This window comes from Protomyctophum bolini, assembly GCF_963924005.1.
Source record: "Protomyctophum bolini genome assembly, chromosome: 3".
Classification (NCBI taxonomy): domain Eukaryota; kingdom Metazoa; phylum Chordata; class Actinopteri; order Myctophiformes; family Myctophidae; genus Protomyctophum; species Protomyctophum bolini.
The window spans coordinates 12,209,242-12,229,290 of NC_137864.1; the positions used below are offsets into that span (position 1 = coordinate 12,209,242).

General features: G+C 40.9%; 2 protein-coding genes and 1 long non-coding RNA gene across 4 annotated transcripts; 2 read left to right on the forward strand and 1 right to left on the reverse strand.

Annotated features, from left to right (window-relative positions):
- The first annotated feature begins 559 nt into the window (after positions 1-559).
- ndufb7 (NADH:ubiquinone oxidoreductase subunit B7) lies at positions 560-2,564 on the forward strand. The gene is made up of 3 exons (XM_080759571.1): positions 560-822; positions 1,299-1,467; positions 2,390-2,564. Exons 1-3 carry the CDS (start codon positions 711-713, stop codon positions 2,481-2,483), a joined length of 375 nt encoding a protein of 124 aa, XP_080615697.1. The 5' UTR covers positions 560-710; the 3' UTR covers positions 2,484-2,564.
- A 1,073-nt stretch (positions 2,565-3,637) lies between these two features.
- On the reverse strand, positions 3,638-17,329 carry tecrb (trans-2,3-enoyl-CoA reductase b). 2 transcript variants are annotated; one of them, XM_080759557.1, is made up of 12 exons: positions 17,298-17,329; positions 13,951-14,001; positions 9,743-9,794; positions 9,429-9,473; positions 8,794-8,897; positions 7,770-7,885; positions 7,158-7,263; positions 6,577-6,649; positions 6,411-6,454; positions 6,120-6,177; positions 5,878-5,966; positions 3,638-4,643 (listed from the first exon to the last, which is right to left on the reverse strand). In XM_080759557.1, exons 1-12 carry the CDS (start codon positions 17,310-17,312, stop codon positions 4,470-4,472), a joined length of 927 nt encoding a protein of 308 aa, XP_080615683.1. In that variant the 5' UTR covers positions 17,313-17,329; the 3' UTR covers positions 3,638-4,469. The 2 variants fall into 2 exon arrangements, with proteins under 2 accessions (XP_080615683.1, XP_080615682.1); XM_080759556.1 differs by lacking the exon at positions 17,298-17,329 and having other exon boundaries at positions 13,951-14,329.
- A 543-nt stretch (positions 17,330-17,872) lies between these two features.
- Positions 17,873-19,621, forward strand: LOC308312842. The gene is made up of 3 exons (XR_013963817.1): positions 17,873-17,930; positions 18,430-18,550; positions 18,895-19,621. It is a non-coding gene; the product is annotated as an uncharacterized lncRNA (long non-coding RNA).
- The last annotated feature ends 428 nt before the right edge of the window (positions 19,622-20,049 follow it).

The following is a 20,049-nucleotide window of genomic DNA, read 5'->3' on the forward strand; positions in this document are numbered from 1 at the left end:
TACTCCAGTCTGAAACTGGAATCGACCATCACTCAAGTTAAAGGTATTGATAAAAGTGATTTGTGATTTCACTTACTTCAGAATACAAATTTGTATTTTTTCTGCTAATAGACCTTATAAGGAGTTCCTCTATATCCACAAATTAGGCTACTTACAGGTCAGGGGATTTGTTTAACAAATGAAAATACTGAAAACATGGCCAACAAGAAAAACACAATGAACTTATATGAAAAAATATATATAAAAGGCGTTAACATTATTGTAGAAAATGTAACAAACGTCTAGGACTAAAATCTAAGAATGTTTACCATCTTGGTACTAGATCTGCTTTAACATGACGAAATTGCCAATGTACAATCAGTCGTTCTCAGAGCAGTTTAATAAACCATACACGTCAGAAGTCAGGTCAGAGTGACGTCAGAAACACAATTATTTCTTAATATCTATGAGAAAGAAAACGTGAGATCAATCACTTCTTCTTTTGAGCCATCGGAACTATTGTATTAATTGTCGGTGAAACGGGGAAGTGTTTCATCTCAGTACTGTCCGTCTTGTTTATTTCCGTTTAGGGACGGAAGTAGCTTAAGGGAGCCTGTGGAGGTGACCGAATGGCAGATAACATAATAATCATTAAGCTACTGGAATAAAGCGCTTTAACGTAAACATAACTTATTAATTGGAGTGTGTAGTGTATTGCGACCGTTGTCCAAATGGGGGCTCATCTCGCTAAACGATATATCACCGAAACGGACACTGAGCCAGACCCAAAGAAGAAATCCGAGTTTGGCCCGCAGGTCGGCTTTCCTGACAGGAATGAGAGAGGTTTGTTCCTTCTAGCTTGTTATTCTCTGCATGTCATTATCATATCTAATGTGTTTATTATCGTGTCATTATCAACTATGCCGAATTAGTAATTTAAACGGTTGCTACTTGCTACAATTACCCCAGTGACCCAGTAAGTCACACATTGCCATTTCTTCTAGGCCAAACAGGTGATTATGTTATTTTAATTACTGGTATTAAAAGTTTCTTTAGTTATTTGTGTTAAACTTATCCATTACACCATACGAACTAGCGACCTTCCGATATCAAGACCGCTCCGCAAACCGTTCGGCCACCGCTGCCCCTTGTGTACACTTCTTATTGATAGGTTTGCTGAGGTATATGGTCACACTAAGTTCTAGACCTTGAGCGTCTATAGTGTTAATTAATGCAACAATTTAATTATGTTTGTGGACAGGGTGCAGCGTAGGAAGGCTCCACAAGCAAAAAATAATACAGTTCTGTCTCTTTATCAGAAATGGTAGCAACCCAGGAGCAGATGAACTTGGCCCAGCTACCACTGGAGCAGAGGGACTACTGTGCCCACCATCTTCTTAAACTCATGAAGTGTAAGAGGGACAACTGGCCCAACTTCCTGTCCTGCAAGCATGAGCGACACGACTGGGACTCCTGCCAGAATCAGGAGTAAGTGTGTCTGGAGTCCACACTGCACACAGGGTGTTCAACAGCTCTATACAATGTCCAGCTGGGTGGAAATAGTAGCCAGCCGAACGCACTGACGGTTAGGTCAACCATCCAGGCACCTAGGCTCAGGCTGCTGACGGTGTGCTGCGGGTTCGACTCCCGATCCCGATGGCCTTTGCCGTGTGTCTTCTCCCCCCCATCTCTCTCCCCATTTCCTGTCAGTCTACTTAACTATCAATAAAGGCAGAAAAAGCCAAAAAAATATATATCTTTAAAAAATATATATATATTCAGTACAACAGTGTACACACAGTTGTCTGTTTCTGACTAGCTCCCAGCCTTACTCATCTGCGAAGAGAAAAGCCTGGTCACAATATAAGGCAGAGATTGCATAGGCAGAAGTGTCGGTCCGGAACGCCAGTCAGATTTATTTTCCGACCAATCACAACACTTTCACAGAGAATGTAAATGCCAAACGGATTTGTAAAACGTCAACGTCATTTCCTCGAGTGGTACTTCCGCCAAAATCCCGCTAATTCTAGCAATGCACTACAGCGTAGGTCTTGCCCAGCGTGGTTTCTGGTTGGCTCGTCACACAGTGGCTGATTTTTGCTGGCTCTGTAGTCTGTATCCTGCCATATTGAGAAAGGCAGACATCGCTCCTCTCCATAGACAATGCATTGAATTGCTGTCTCAGAATGTGGAAGAAAAATGACACTTCTGGTGTGAATTCACCGTTTTCTCCCATAGTCTGCTCTGTCTGTTGTCCTTTTTTCCTACCATGTACTGTGTGCATTCGATAATAGTTTGCGAAATTAGCTAATTCCCAGGTGATGTATTTTATTTGTTTTGCTTCTATTGTTGATCTACTGTATGTTTTAAATGTAAATTAGTTACTAATACCATGCATCTCTCTTCACAGCTATGTGATGCGTATGAAAGAGTATGAGAGGGAACGAAGGCTCCAGCTGAGGAAGAAGAGACTCGCAGACGCAGCCCAGGCTGAGGCGGCGTGAATTTGCTGACATCTGGCCCTTATTCTTCTTCACTGTATATACCTGTTGCTGTCCAAAATAAATAATGCTGTTTCAGCTCAACCCATTCCACGTTTTATTATTATAAAGTTAACATCTGGTCACCCTTCCATCATGTGAGAAATTAAGTTATAGATAGTACACATTTGTAAAATAGTGTAATATGCCTTTATTTAATAAATATATAATTTGTAGGCAAAAAAAAACTTTTGGAAAGATAAGACTTCACACCATTGATTTCACAAAAAGGTGAAGTTATCCAAGTCTCTAGGCTTCTAAACTTCTGTGAAATATGGTTATTTTTTCTTCAGTTATCTGCTAATAAATAAAACTCAATCCTGTGAAATGGATATTGTTGAATCATTGGCTTCCGTGTTGAAACTGAAAGCTGGTTGGCATGTACCTGAAGGACACATTGCGACTGAATCCGACTATCAACTACAAGACGTTGAATGTGGCAGTATGGTTGAACTGTAAGTTGTATTTGTACAGTTCACTGAAGAGAAGGTACTGTGTGAAGAATGTGCAGTAGATGGTAAAAGTGTTAGGTTACAGTTAGTTTGTTTTTCAACCAAATCGAATACATTAAGTATCAACAAATATTACCTTCTCCCTAATTGGTAATTTGGCACAAGTCAAGACAAAGAAGTGGGAAAAAAGGACATGCTATAAGTGAAGAGCAATTTCCACAATTTCCTCAATTTCCATTTCCGCAATTTCCATTTCCACAATTTCCGCAATTACAATTTCCGCAATTTCCATTTCCATTTCCAACTATTAATGGCAGCTGGGTTTCATCATTCAAATAAAATAGAATTCTGTCCGTTTAGCTATAAAATTATGTCAGGGAATAGGGATACACAGTATATGTCTTTCATTTGCATTGCATCTCCCCCCCCCCCCCCCCCCCCCAAGTTTTTATTTTCGTTCGAGTAATACTACAACTCTAATAGTATTACTTATAATAATGTAATTAAAGATAACTTCATTCAGATTTATTTATTTTTATTTCATTTTCCAGATTTTTTTTTCTTCTTTTTTTTTAGATTTTCATTGGTGGGCCAGTCATAATGGTCCCGCGGGCCTGATGTGGCCCGCGGGCCTGAGGTTGAGTATCACTGATTTAGACCACAAAATCATTTGGTTAATTATTTTATTTTAATAAATTACCTCAAACACACAATTAAAGTTCCAACAGAAAGAACAAACCAAAAGGTCATCAGATTCCACATTTTGATTAATGGGCAAGTTTGAAACTAAACTGTTTCAAGATTTATTGAACACCCATTCTTCAACAGATACTGCTGCTAAGAGATGTCCCTTACTTGCACAAGAGACTGCGATATTCTGTCTAATAGTTTAACACATAGTTTTCCTGTTATCTGAATTGTTACTATTATTTCTTTCTCCATTATGTACTCTTTTATACCAGTAAACCAGTTGTGATGTGACAATGAACTAAAGTTAAATATACAGAACCTTCTCTAAAGACCACAATGTTCTCCCCAAGACCAACCAGCAGGGGTCAGTGGAGACATGGGATACTTAAGAAAAAACAAAAGACGACATTTTTTGTGATGATGTCCGAGTTGTTAAGACATCTGGCTCACATTTGCTTACTTTGTGTCTGTTCATCAAGATCAGAACCAAGCTTGGAGGAAGAAGAACCCCACGGCAAGTCAGATAAAAGTCACAATTTCCGGTCTGAATTGGTGGTTTGCCAATAACAGTTCAGGGCAAAGGCATAGTGTTCGACTACATCAAGTCCCACTACTACAAGAGTGTATGCGACTCCGGCTGGGAAATGGAAGAGTATGCGTGTTACAGAACAAAAAGTAAAAAAATGACTTGAATCCATTCCAAGACATCGGTTATCGGCTCCAGTGTACACAATGGGAGAAGGAGCTCAGCAGGTGGAGGGGTACTTGCTCCTACATTGAAGGTTAGGGGGGAGGGAGAGAGGGCCATCTATAAAACGAAGGGCAGGATGGGTGAGCGCAGAGGTGGGTAGTCGCGGAACTCCTTGAGGTAGCTGCGATGCTTCCCCTTGGCCCACACTGTCATCTGGATGAAGCCCACCAGAAAGAAGAATCCCACCGGCAGACACTGGGTCATCAGTGTGAAGCCAAACCAGGACCCCAGCTACAGGAGCAGACAAGACAATTTTGCATTGTTACTCTGAAAAGTCACAGTTTAACCTTTTATTGGTCCATAATCCCTAATTATTACGTGTTTTTAAAAACATTTAATATTTTGATAATTTGCTAATAGGAGGAAATGAGGCATAGTATGTTTAATTGGATGCAGAAATGTACCACCAGAGGGCAGTAGTTTACTATAGGTTGCCATTGTCCTTGTGTGTAAGATAAAGTTGCCAGCTTCATACAAAGAACCTGACATGGTGTATACAAGACATAACCAGACATGGTGTATACAAGCCCAGACATGTCAGGTCATCCCTCGTCATTACAAATAGCTAAATGTGGATCATATATCCTTGCCATTGCCTGTATTCAAGACAACACTTATGCCATATCACAATATTCAAAATCAAATGTCAGGTGTATTACAAGCACATGTACAGTAACAAGCACAGCATTTGATCTCCCAGAGCAGCGATGGTGATCAGCACGGCTCAGATTACCGTTTTAACACAATTTTCTTAATTAATTAATAACATGCCAGGATATCACACCGTTCAACCCTTATTTTGAAGATCCAAAACACCGCGACCGGATGTTTTCAGGTTAATGTTGTGTGTTGACTCTCAACCGGATGTTATTGTCTACCTGGAGCATGATCAGTACAGGCCAACGCCATTACTACGACCGCTAGGCTCTGTGCAATAAGCGTTGTTTTCAGAAATGCCGCCTGACAGGGGCATTTGGAGACTAAGCGACTGAAAGCATGCGTGTGCATGCACACACACGTGTGCACAATCAAAGATGGCGCAGCCCAGGGTCTAAGCTAATAACAGATAGCCATCCGAAGCTAATGTGCGTAGCCTTTCCACTAGATCGAACCAAACACATTTATACACCTGAATAAACATAGGCTACGTATTTTGGCAGTGTCGCTGCCCGACAAATAACGCAGGCTACGTAATTTGGCGGGGAAACTTTAATAGGCTATAAACATGGCATTTTATGCCATTCTGATAAATAAGACTAATAACCTTGTGCACGTGTAACGCAGATTATCATGTTCGCTGTTTCTACAATCAGAGGTCTATGGATGCTAGCCGCGGAAGCAATCTGAGGCTTTGTGGATGGCTAAGAAGACCTTAATAACTTTCCACGAGAGCTCTCAAGGAAAGCACGGAACGAGATAGGAGGTTATCCATTTCTAGAGAGCATTTCTAAAGAGAGCATAGTACCTCATATGTGTAGTTGGGACAGGAGACCAGCAAGAAGATCCAGGTGAAGGGATTCTTAGTTGGGTACGGTATCTTCCTCGTCTTAGAGCCTGGGTAAGGAAATTACAGAAATAGAATAAAAATGAAGCAGCAGTGGATTTATGAGTGCGAGGTAGGCCAGAATCGATTATGTAAAAAAACAACAACAACAGTTGATTTAGGTTACTAGTGTACTTGAAGTAGAAATGCCTTCCACAGTGTACCTGGAGGGCGGAGGTTCCGTAGAGCGATGTGGATGGAGAAGTTACCAATCTGACAGAACTGGGGATTTAATCAAAGGCAGTGTGACTCACTGATGGTTGGACATTGGACAGTGAGGCAATTACTGAGCGGAAAATGTAATTTATTTAACACCAGGGTTCGAAAGACACCACTATTCTGGACCAGAGTACACAAAAATGTTCAAACACAGCATGAATTATATAAAATACATGATCAAAACCAAACAAAACATTTAGCCTTTTGGTGACATGTGTACAGTAGAAGGCCCTTACCAGAAATACGATGAGGGCCAGTCTCACTTGTTGCTCACCATAGACTGCAACAAAGACATGCACACTTAAAATGGTATACTATACAGGTAAGTAACATAATATGACAGTGTGTGTGTGTGTGTGTGTGTGTGTGTGTGTGTGTGTGTGTGTGTGTGTGTGTACTCACTGGGTGGTGTGTAGAGTGGGTGATTGATATAGTAGGCCATCCATGCAGCAAAGCCCCAGTAATAGGTACAGTTCTGAAAGAGCAGACTCAAGTTGTTAAGGCTGATTTATGCTTCTGTGTCACATTGTCACTGTTGCTATGTTGTTGGAGTTGAAGGTGATTTATATTTCTACATACATAGACCTTACCCATTGGCTGTCCCATCACTGCTGCAAAACTATATAGCGGTGTTGGAAAAAACTGACTGTGCCCAGCATGGTTCTCAGTGGTGGAAGAAGTACTCAAAAAAATCTTGAATTCTCGAGTAAATGTAGAAATACTCTACATACTGAAAATCCAGTAGTCAAAATATAATTAAGGGGGATCCGGAACCGTTAAAATCCTAACGAATCCCAACCCTAGTGTCGAGGTGTGCAAGACACACACCCCCACCAACTGCTCCCCCGTGCTCAGCTTAAAACTTAATTTTAATTTGAATATTATTTATTATATTATCAGTGCGGCTTTATGCTAGCTTTTCATTTCACCAAGGTGTATTTTAACACTACGATGGCTCATTCTCATGCAATGTCATGTCTCACCTTGAAGATGTTGCGCAATGGCATGGTTCCATGTGAAAAGCGATGAACAAATAGGGTCTCCAACAGTCTCTTTATGTAGTGGAAGGAGTGACACATACAAGCCAGACTGGGTGAAAAAAGCAGAGACAATCAGTCTGGACCGATTGCTTCCGGAAACAATTTTCTTTGTATAGTAGATTTGTCTCTTCTTGTTTTGTTTTGCGTTTGTTTTCCACGTTTTTTTGTATAATATTATTGTTGTTGTTATGCTTTAACTGTGTTGTCTTCTATCTACTGTATGTGGGTTTGTATGTGGGGAGGGCTGTGGACGGGTGTATTATTATCCCTCTTGCAGTGGGCTTATTGGCCAGAATGCTTTAACGAGACAAAATCATATCAGACATTATAAGATCTTTATGCCCAAGGGGGATCAATTGGCATCTGAATAAACAATGGTACAACAACAGAAGGAATACCGGTAACATGTCAGCCCCCGGAATACCATCACTGGCATAACATTTTATATGAACTCAAAACACAAAGAATATTGCCGTTTCAGTTATGCAATTCCAGAAAACAATTTAGCTTAGTGTAATTATGTGTTATTGTGTGTTGTTGTGGATGGGGACTCACTGTACAACCCAGTGTTTACTGGTGGTGAAATCATATTTAGTTGCGTAGATGAACGGCACCCGGAAGTAAAACATCAGATAGATGAGCAGAGGACCAGCATACTCTGTCAGGAATACCTGGGAAAAACAGTTAAAGGAGGATGGCTAAAGCTGGACAGTAATTACTAATGAAAATAACATATATATCTGTAGCATCTTGTGTGTGACTAAATAAACATAATGAGAGTAGATGAGAGAATTCAATTATATCTTTTTATGTAAATTACTGCTTTTATTTACAGTGCAGATCCCAGGTTAGCGTAATCACACAAGTTAAACACTTCATGCGCTTCTCTCCTGATCAGCATTGACCAGGTATCAGGTATATATCAGGCCCCATTTAGACTGGCAGCCAAATCCAGCCTAAATCAGATCTGTGCCACATCCGATTTGTTTTAATTAAGTCTATACACATACAAGTCACATGGAATCTGACTTTTACAAATCCGACTTGAGCCACATTCAGGTGGTTTCAAATGCGATTCAAATCTGATTTCTAAAGATGCGTCTCAGTCTGAACGCTGTAACCTGATCCAACCACCCAAGTCGCATATCAAACCGTCCAAAATGTCACTTGCAGTGCGACGCGAGCGCCACTGACGTCATTACAGTGCGCAAGAATTTCATTTTGATTTAAGAGAGTGGCACCGTTATCATGCATGCATTTTTGTTGTTGTTGCTTGTCTGATCACTTGCAAATGCAGTGTGAAAAGTCAGGCCAAAAGATCGGACTTGAGAAATAAATTGGATTTGATTGCAGTCTAGAATCAAGACCCTTGCTAATAGAATAGGACCTGAGCATATTCAATTTGTAGGGATGGGATGAAACCTTCTCTCTGTGCAATTCACCTTGCCCTTTGAGAGATCTCAATATAGCACATGATCTAACTCTCACATTAGGCGCACACACTTTTTCAACTTCTTCAACCTACTTTTCAGAGCAAGACTGAACCTGTATGTATGTGTGCATGTGCATGCGTACTCACTGTGACCCAACTGATCTGGGCTCCCAGGTCTCTGAAGTAGAACGTTGCAGTGGTTCCTACAGGGAGGTGCTGGAGAACATCGTCATCCTTCAAAGATTTCCCCTCTGGAACAAACATACACATGCTGAGACCAGAGATTATTATTTTTTTGGTGTGTGAAATAGCATGAAAGGAGTCCACCACAGTATTGCTCTGTTCACTAAAACAATTGGCATAATGTGTAAAACTATGGTGTTTGGTATTAGTGTTCCTGTTCCTGCCGTTATACATACAGGAGAAATTGTAGATTGAGAAATATTTGACACCATTCGTTTTATGGAAGATGCTTCTGAACATGTACAAACATTCTTTAATCTTCACAGGTTCACATAAAATATATATTATTACTGTATGGCTTGGCCACATGGTGCCGAGCAGCAGTGTCACAGTTACAAGCCAAGAGAAAGACATGCAGGCCTTTACGGAATCCAAATGACTGTAATCAAGTTGTGATGACTGTGAACTTTAAGCCATGCGATACACAGACATGTTCATAAATGCCTCCACCTATAAATGCCGCCAGGCCTTGCTGCCTCATTCCCTGGATATTATATATATTTATAAAACAAACAGAAACACCACGTGAGCTGGCTTACTGGCATCAAGGCGAATGGACTGTCTGGCCGGATACCACTGAGGATCTGAAGCAGAGCAATGGAAACACAGATTAAGTACAGGGCATTCCCTGATCAGGAAAGTGACTTATTAAGTACAGGTCATTCTCTGATCAGGAAAGTGACTTATTAAACTTGAAGACCCTTTGTTTTATGATTGTGTTGCTTGCTGAAAAGTAAATATTTGTCAGGCTAAAAAGATCAGTAGTACTGTGGTAATCAGAGGTTTCTGGTGAGCGACAACATTGTGAGAAGTATAAACTTGGCTTTAGAATGACATGGGAGACATGACTCACGGCTCTTGTGGAACATGGACTTGATCTCCCCGATGGTGGCATTTGGTTCGACCTGCAAATAGAAAACAATGAATGCCCATACATATACTGTATATAACCACATGCATGCATGAACGTGCACACTCACAATACACACATTAATGTTCTAATTTTGTAATGTCTGTGATTAGCTGTAAATTTAGCTCTGGAAGTACCCACTCTCCTCAAGCATGGGGACTTTAACAGCTGGTAAAGTATTATGGCTTCAAAGTGTGCGTGCATACATGTGTATGTGTGGGCACGCGCACACAAAGCCAAAAAACCCATGACGGTGTCAGCCCACCCACCACCGATTCCATAAAGCATCTAAATATAACACTCAATGACAACAATAAAGAACCATGTACAGACTGAAACGCACGCAACCCATTTGGATGATTATCAGTTTCCGATGATCTCCATGTGCAACTTAGTTGCTTTAAACATGTCACACTGTGACATGTTGTGAGCTTGTAGATATGCTAATTGTGGTACACACCACCAGAGCACAACCTAAGTATAAACTGATGGCCATATCCTTTTGGCCAGTGGCAGCTAGACTCCACATGCCACGCCGAGACTCTTCCGTCATGGACTCTGTAAATCACTGCGTTCCAGCTGGCCGCCATTTACTTTTTGTTCATTGAATAAATCCTTGATTCCTGCCTGGCTGCCCCCCGGGGTTAACTTAGTGGTTGTGTGAAATCCAGCCCTGGAGCTTTGTGACATCCTGAATGATGTACAGAATGTTGATGTACATGGATGGATACATGCATTGCGGTCTGGATCCAAATGTTCACCAATCCTAACTAAGCTTTTGGTGTTTGAAATTCCAGATTCATCTGAAACCAGGTAATTAGGCACAAGACAAGAGTGTCTTCATTCGATGCATTAGTTGATAACTGTATGCTCCCCCAAAAGTGGGGGAAAAAAGGTGCACAAGCCTGTTTAATTCACTCTGTGTGATTACTACAGTATCAACATTTCCATTGTTGCACAATATAAAAATTTCCACTGAATGGCTTCGTAATAATTTTGGGTGTGGTCCTATTTTAGCATTGGTATTGAATGAAAATCATGTATAAATTAGCACCAGCAGGTTAAACGAGATTGGGCTGACATGACATGCTGACGCTGTACACTCCATCTTATGCTTGCTCTATGCGGGTCTTGCAGGACAACATTAGCAGAAAGTAGTGGGTGTGCATTGTGGTGGGCCAGGAGACCCATGTCCAATTCTGTCTTTACGGGTCCAAAATTACAGAACCATAATGGATCTTGGAATTTGTTTATCGCTAATGGGCCCATGAAATTCTACCAGTTGTCTACCATTGTAATAACCACAATGGAATCTAGCCAACTGCAACCTAAAACCTATGAATTAAGTGACAATGAAATTAAACTGCATGGACGATTAAAACAACAGCTGCATACATTGTGTATATTAGTCAGTTGAGCGTTCGTGTGGTGATTGGTCCATCACGTAGGCGTATGGTTCATCAAATGGAACTAATTGGCAAAAAAACATTTTGTCATGGATTTAGCTGTTGAATCCGTTTTCAAAACAAATTCACATACAAGATAGATGTATAGATACAGTATATGCCAAGTTAGCATGCACTTTTCCTCTGCTGACGCAAGTTGCTGATGCACTGCTCAACCTTTCCCTTCCTTATTTTGAGCTGCTATAATCTGATCCTAGGTTAGCGTAATCATCACACAAGTTACACTTTATGCGTTTCTCTCCAGTCCTGATCAGCACTGATTACGGGTCTTGTCAGATCTAATCAGGTATTTTACATAATGATCAACAGATCTGAGCACCCTTGTTCATAGAATGGGAGCTGACCTGAATCCAAGAGAACATAAAACATGCAACCGAAACCCGTACGGATCTCAGGTATTATTGGGTTTTTGGCTCGGGAGAATACATGACACATAAACTACTCCTGCAGCAAGAGTGCTTGTTTTTTTCTCATGCTATTTTACAAATATATGGAAAAGACACCATAGTTATTGAATCTTAATATATTTGGTGTCGAGAAGAAAACAAAGCAATACTGCCTCATCAAAGTTGGTGTTGTGACTTTATATATTGTCAATTACTTGCATGAGAGGGGGAGAGGTGGTGGGTTAGCAGTTTGAGGGTTCAATGGAGTTAAGAGGTTTTGTTCAAAGCGCTTTTTAATACTTTCCATTGGTACAATATTGTTTTAACACACACAGATGTAAAGGATGTTCAATAGCACTGATTTATAAAAAATGCAGTTAGGTGGTTTCCTCCCGACAGCAACGAATACATTTGCTTGATTGTTTTTTTTTTCTCATGTTTTGACCTACATGAGCACTAGGGCAAATTAAAGTAACCCATTTTAAAAGAAAAGTAGCATAACGCTTTTCTTTCTTCCTGGATATAAAACGTCTGGGTTTCCGAGGCTAGCATAAAGCCAGCTGAAGCGAATATTATTTGAAGCTCATCATCAATGTCCAAGAAGAAGAACCCAGCCATTTTAGTCAAACATGATCATTAATACCTTGCTGTGTTTCAGAACTGTTTGGACACAGTCCAGAATCAACAAACAGATGGAGATGGGATAACGCATTGTCTTAACTTAAATGTTTGTATTTGGTGCCGGTAGCCCGGTACTGAAATCTTCTGCTGCTAATCGTTTTATGTTTTTTCCTTTTTTTTGGGTCACAAATATTTGTGTGTTCATACCCTTACATTTTGTTATAACTAACTTAACACGTGTTGACAGTCTCTCCATCTCGGCATCTTGCAAATGACATCACTGTGGAAACACCGCTAAGCTGACAACACCGCAGAAAGCCATGGTAATCCAGGAGGGTACCTGATACATGGGGTACTCCTGAGGAGATGGCTTTGACGAGTTGGGAATGCCCTGCTTGGCAGGGTCATGATACCACTAGTGTAAACTTTGTTAAAGCAACTCTATAAACGAACAGGCCTTGCACACTCTTGGATAACTATAGCAGACTTGAATTAACTCTAAAGAACTTTGACCAATAAAAAACAGTAAAGGTTCCTGCACAGTGCACACTGGACGCATTTTTAGCTGCGTTTGTCCGTCGGTTTTCCGAAAAACGCGTGCAGTGTGCAACCACCTTAACACTTTTTAAGCATGTCTGATTAAACTGTAATAATGACTAAAACTGTTTAGAAACTGTTTTATTCCACTATTCTGTTTTAACTGTACATTACCTATGGAAAGGTATTATTACACAATGATATGGAAGTACCATTGTCTACTCGATACATATACATTGTACATTTGAGCAATACATTTTCCACAGTTAACACTTAACACATGGGTCAGTCAGTAGACTTAAATTAGGCCAAAGTCAGGCTGTTTGATACACAGTACCCTGGTGGAAGAACACAAGCAGGGAAACTGAACCTAGAACTACTATACTGGCAGTTAGGCTATCATGTTTAAGAGCTGCCTCCATCTCATGTGTGTACTTCCTCTGACTTGGTTGTTGTATATCCCATCTTCTCACACACATTTCCAATGGCTTTATTTACACAGGTGAACTTTAACACAACTATAGTTGCTTGAAACTTTCAAAACTAAATTGCACTTGACTTGCATTGTGTAAAGCCATTCTGTTGTTTCTTACCAAAAGGAAATATTTTTGAAGCTTCACATTAGATTCTTTTGTATTTTTTGTGAGACAGTTGTAGAAGTATAAATTGGTTACCGGTAATTAGACGAATCGATTTAGTCAATTTAAATTTCTTTCACATTGATTCGTTGATGACGATGTATTAAAAATATATGTAAAATATGATTATAATTGACCTAGCAGCAATAAATCAATAAAATACTGTAGTGGATGTGGCAATGGAAACGATGGTAATGTTTACAATATATGTCAGTCTAGCTGCTGCAAGGCAGCTATACTTTTACAAGACAGCTTTATGTATAGTACTATAAACTCTCACTGACTGACAGACAGCAAACACTGTAACCCCAGCTGTACATAAGTCAGAAAAGACTTACACACAGCCTTGGCGACTACAATACTATAGGGGCCAGCCAACTTGCACCTGTTATATTGTGCAAACACAGCGCCACAGGACATCACTTTGAAGACGTTAAGAAGGGGAGGTTAGTAATGACTTATGAGTAAGCTTTAAGAAAAGAAAAAGAGAACACAGCTCTTACCTTGTCCAGGAAGCATAGCTTGTCCTTGGTCTTGCCACACAAGATCTCCACCTCAAAGAAAACAACAGCCTTTTTAGCTTTTTTAGCGGGCTTTCGTTTGGTTGGGGCAGGGGGTGGCGGCAGTGCTGCCCCGTTATTCCCCTTCTTAGGGCCGGTGGCCTCTAGTGCTAGAGCATCCATATCCACACTCCTCCTCCTCCTCAAAGATTAGTTTCCTCCTTTCCTTCACTTTTCCCCTTTGTTCTCTCCTTGCTTATCACTTCTACCAAGTGTTCTTCTTACCCAGAAACACACTAAAGCCAGAGGAGAGGGGCAGCTATCAGCTGTGGAAATAAATCTCTCTGTCTCTCTCTCTCTCTTTCTCCCTTGCCACTCTCCAGTCCCTCCCTCTTCTTCCTTTCTGTCATTCTCTCACCCTCCCTCCTTCTCTTTCTCCCCCTGCCTCTCATTCCTTCACTCCGAACACGCTTCTTTATTTAACTGCCAACCTACTCCTGCTCTGTAGAGTAGAGACATGCAGCACATGTGTGTGTGAGCGCGCACAGCAAACTTCTGCAGGGAAATTATTTATAGTAATTATCTGATCATATCAGATATTGGACATTTATCTAGAACATTGTCAGGAAATTACTCCAGAACAGGTGGATTAATTTTGCAACAACAACAAAAAACACATCCCCACTATTAATGACACCTGGAGACTATACTGCTGCCACCCAGCATTAAGATAAATAGATCTACCCAACCCGACCCCCTTTCCTTGCCTCCTCAGCTAAATATAAACATCTACTGCTGGCTGTGCATAACCAAGCCGACCCCGACCCCCCCACCCCTTATTCATCCCTACGTAATGACATCATGTGCCTAATTGGTCAGTCTGTGAATTTATGCCTCATATCATTTCAGTTCTCTCTACCTTGACCCTAGGTCGTTGTCTAATGATCGTCTCCACTCCAATGCCAAAAATGGAACGGCCACATAATACATAAACTGTAAAATCTTCTGTTCATTTAACTCTGGGCCCATTTGGTTCCATTTTGTACACTAAATTAATGAAACACTGAAGATGTCTACTGAGTACACATGAGAAAGCCTTTCCTTCCACACTAGAGTGATAATACTCCAGACTCCCAGGGGCTTAGTCAGGGCATCCCACCCCCTCTTTCCAAAAATCATGGCATGACAGCTAGCAGTCAGCTCAGTGAGTACAGCTCTGCAGGGAAGGATGGCATCCGTCCACTTGAGGGGAAAATGAGGGCATATCATGGTGGTCAAGTAGTTGTGTCTTGTGTGGCCTTTATCTCTGTGCACTGTAAAATCCTGTTATGCTGATAGTGTAATGGTTGGTTACAGTTTGGTTACATTTTAATTTGTAAACACAAATTAATTTTAAAAAAAATAGGATTTTAGTACTGTAGTGTGTGGAAGGAAGTAAACCCCCCTTGTACCGTTTATGAATGACAATATAGTGAATCAGTTTAACTGGTGGTCAAACCAGTTCAAGGCATCCCCATAAGCACAGTGCCAGGTCTATCCAAACACTGTACCTCCCCCTTCATGTCTAAATAAAGACCCCTCCCGCGACCTGCCTGTGTAACCAGTGACACGGCCGGTACCCTACTACTTACTACCCTGTCCTGGTATGGTGCTTTGACCTGTCGGTAAAATGTCCTTGTAACTGTAACGGCACACAGTTCCCCAGAAAACAATCAGACTCTTGAGCTCTTTATTGCCCGTTTGCATGTAATATTTATTTATGATTAAGGAATTTAATCTAGAATCTGGATAAGGGAAGGGCACCAGCTAAAATAAAATCACACTCGTGTGAAGTGAGGGGCGCTCTTATCATCATACATCACATTCCGTGCTCAGCCAATCAAATCATCACAAATGCCATTCCTCAAAAATGAAGTGAGCGGGTTAGGTTAGGGTTTGAGATGGGTTGTCGTACTGCGCCCGTGCCTTTTAACACAGTCATAATATGATGATATAATATGATTATGATGTCTGAATGATGATGTATTGGTCCACATGACGTGACATCACAGGGGGCGGAATAAAAAGGAATAGTCACATGTTGGCTAGCACCGCTCAAACGTGGTACATTTTAAATGAAAGCATTAAGCAATGCTGTCCACATTATGGTGAGGTGTTGGGGTCAGTGGTAGTGTTAAAGCCGAGCTGCTGGGTTAGTAGCAGCAGGTGTCACTTAAAGCCTTAGGCAGCTCTATGGTGACACCACATGTATAGATTGAGAAAATACAACTGGACTGGTCTGACTCTGAATATGAACAGAATACATACTTCCATCACAATTTCAGTAAGATCATAAAATGTGTTGTTGGGGGCATTTGAAGAATGATGTGTATTTATAGTTTAATAATATAATAATGACGAGCTGTAGGCAGCTTGATTTTTGCTATCACTGTATAGTAAATGTATACGCTGCTCTCTCTCTCTCTCTCTCTCTGGTATGCTGTCTCTCACAACTATTCTACCAGAGTGAAAAGGAATGACAAGTCACTGGTTGGGGCAGTTTGTTTGTGTCAGTTCTTCTGAAATGCTGTCTGGTGGGTTTTTCATCTGTATTAAACTACATTTGTTCCAGTTTAATCATTAATAGCATATCTACAAGCTATTTTCCAATAGCCAAAGTTTAAAATAGGGCTTGAGTGGTTAAGAAGAAAGGTGAACAATGAACATCTCATCTTTGTGGAAGTTTATCACCCAAAGTGATTGGTTGCTCAACATGGCCTATTCACAATCACAAATACACCCTGTTGGGATTGTGCAATGCAAATTTCAAAATCACACCTTTCAAAAGGTACTATAGGCCTACTGGCTCAAATCAGCGACATCATGTTCAGTGGGGTTGAAGTTGAATCATTGGGCAATAAATGATTGCTTAAACGTTCAACTTCAACCCCAATCACAAGATAAGAGTTCATAGGCCGGGGACCGGCCGGGTGATTCACTATAGCCCATTGTCCATCACATAGATAAAGAGCAAAAGCTGCACAAGTAACAAAAACAGTGACTACATCCTATACATTATTTAACAATTCGATGTATTGTACCATTGTACCGTACAGACACAGTATGTCTAAAATTGCAACCATAAGCATAACACAAAGGCCATAACCGACCATAGCATCCAGCCTGAAAACAGGCGAGGTGGTTATCGCATGACTCTCAAGACCATTCTCTTTTCATAATTCATTAAATAATTTGATCATTTCGATGTCACATGTGCACCATAACTACTAATTATTTCGTATTGACAGAAGTAAAGTAAATGGAATGTTTAATCCCCATTGACGGTTTAGAGTTACACAGACAATGCTCACCTCGTAATGCTTCATCTTGGCTGGCAGCTCTCTTCCTATCATCCGTGTTGAGTGACAGCTGGAGTATCCAATCGGAGGGGAGAAGGGGCGGTCACTTTAGCACGCGTGTTCTTAACCCAATCAAAATGTCGCGTACCGTCGAAGGAAGCCTGCAAATAGCAACAGATCTACAAGCTGACAACGCGTCGCTATCCGGTCGCGATGCGAAGCTTAAGCTTGTATATCTGTTCTTTTGAGAAGCGTCTGACTGCAGGGCAGGATTGATTGATCAGGAAGTCTCTGCGAGGGGGGAGGGCATTGATCAGGAAGTATTTGCAAGGGTGGGGGCGGTCCATGGGAGCTTGTTGTTGTCCGCATGCCATGTCCGCTTATTATAAGCGACTTGTATTATTATCGTTATTTGTATTATTATTAATATTATTATTAATTTAATATGCTGCTATGCTTCTAGCTCTGCTATTTTCAAACAGTTGATGAACATTAGATTTAAATTAGCTAATCTGTTGCAATTTGTTGAGTGGCTTCTTTTCAACATTTCTGTTGCAAAATCTGGCACCACTTACAGCCTGTTTGCTGCAGTTCTTTCCACTTTCCAGACGCTTCTTGTTCTTTCTCCTCTCTCATCGAAGCAAGGTACGTAAAACCAGCAAGACAATATTAATATTATAAGTATAACTTAATATAAATGTAAACGTTCTGCAGTGCAAACTATAGCCTTATGAACAGGAGTTAATGAGTTCGTTTTTATTTTCTTTCTTGCCTGCTCGAGTAGCTTAGCCTCTTACTAACACAACAAGCAATATTCCGATTCTAACTTATGAAGCTAAACTACCATTAATACCATAAATATGAAATAAATGCTTAAACATGTAGCCAAAGTGTTAGGTTATTCAGCAACAGCTAGCATGGCTGCATACAACATACATCCCTGCTTCTGGTGACATATTATTTTAATTTGTGAGGTCTGTTAAATGATGGATCATTTTTATTAGTTTAATACTTTAAAAAGATTACTGTTATTATTACAGCATAGGCAAATTGACAGATCTATGGCCTTTATGCCTGTCTACAGATGTAGATTATCTGCTCTGCAAATTCAGTGTAATTGTTAAAATTGTCTTGTTTTTTGCAGATGCATCGTTGCAGATGCATCGTTCCATATTGACCACCAATGAGTCTGTACAGCTCAAACAATGTACAACCTGCTGTACACTGTACCACTGCTCATATTAAAACTGCAATCGCTTTTGAAGGTATGTATAAGCTTGTTTTTTATTTTTAGGATGTATGTCTGGATGTACTGTAGAGAGGAGGCATTTTCATTATCTTTCAAATTGACATTGGGACTTATTCAGACTGTTGGCCTTGGCCAGGCAGGGTGTGTTATTCATGCACTCGTTTCACCCAGGTTCCATCTCTGCAACGCATGCAATTTGTGTGTTCAGTGAGTCAGTCTAGTGACTGCCAGTGGTCTATGAAGGATGGATTTCCCCTTAAGTACATTTGAAATGTAAGAACGCTTCATGAGTTGGTGCTGTGTGTGTATATTATATACTGTATATTAATTTGTCATATTGTATGTCTCCCCTCCCTCTAGATCTGCGCATCATTAGATGCTGTCTTAACTGCAGATCAGACACATCTCAGGCACACTATCATTGTCCCTGCGGTGTAAGAACACCCTTTTAAGGGCTGATGCGATGAGAAAACACCTGCCGAAGTGCAAACTCTATTCAGGTCAGCTGTCCAGCCCTCCTCAGTCTGCCAGCCCTGCGATGCACAGTGGTCAGTCTGCCAGCCCCGCGATGCACAGTGTTCAGGCGCCCAGCCCTTCTGAGCCCTCTACCCATTCCAGATGCCCGCACTGCTCTAAAGTCATGTACCGGAAGAATCTCCGTCTTCACATTGCACGCGCACATTCAGAAACGAACAAGGACATAACTGCCATAAGCCACCTTGCAGGTGTATGTGTAGATGCTAAGAATGGCATTTCAGCTGTCCAGAGAACTGGCCATGGCTTTTCTACACCGATACATGTCCAACGGAAATGCTGGGGAGAAAAACAGAGAACACGGTGTGAATTGGATGAATGCCTGAGCTACCTGCAGTTGGCACAACGGAGTGGTCTTCCTTATGATCAGTGTGAACACATCCGTTCACTAGATTACTGTGATCGCATAGTTACTGAGGAACCTCTGGACATGTCAATCCTGGACAAAATGGTTGCTGGTTTTGGACGTATAGCTCCATATATGGGCACAAAAGGGGCCAGGTCCACAACAAACAAATCAATGGCCCCTTTTGTGCCCATATATGGAGCTGAGTGGACCTGGCCCCTTTTGTGCCCATATATGGAGCTGAGTGATTGCTGATGCAACACACTCCATATTTGGATAGCGGGACAGACAACTAGCTAGCTACACCTTACAGAATCTGACTATTTTTGACTTATAGAACCAAAGACATAGGACAGACTAGTGCCTAATGTATGCTCCGTCGCACGCAAAAATAACAGACCTTCAAACTCACAATGCATATCAAATGGAGGTGTTGTGAGCTTGTAGGTTCGCTATTGTAGTAGTAAAGTATGAATGAGGCATAACACCCTGGGGTAGTGATTTTCTGAGGTGTAGGAGCTATGTGATGCTTGGCTGCAGAGTGCATCCAAGCAAATGTACACAATGTTAAGGATGTTTACTTTGTAAAATGCTTTGTTATCTGGGCTGAATTTGTTCTTTTTATCAAACATTTG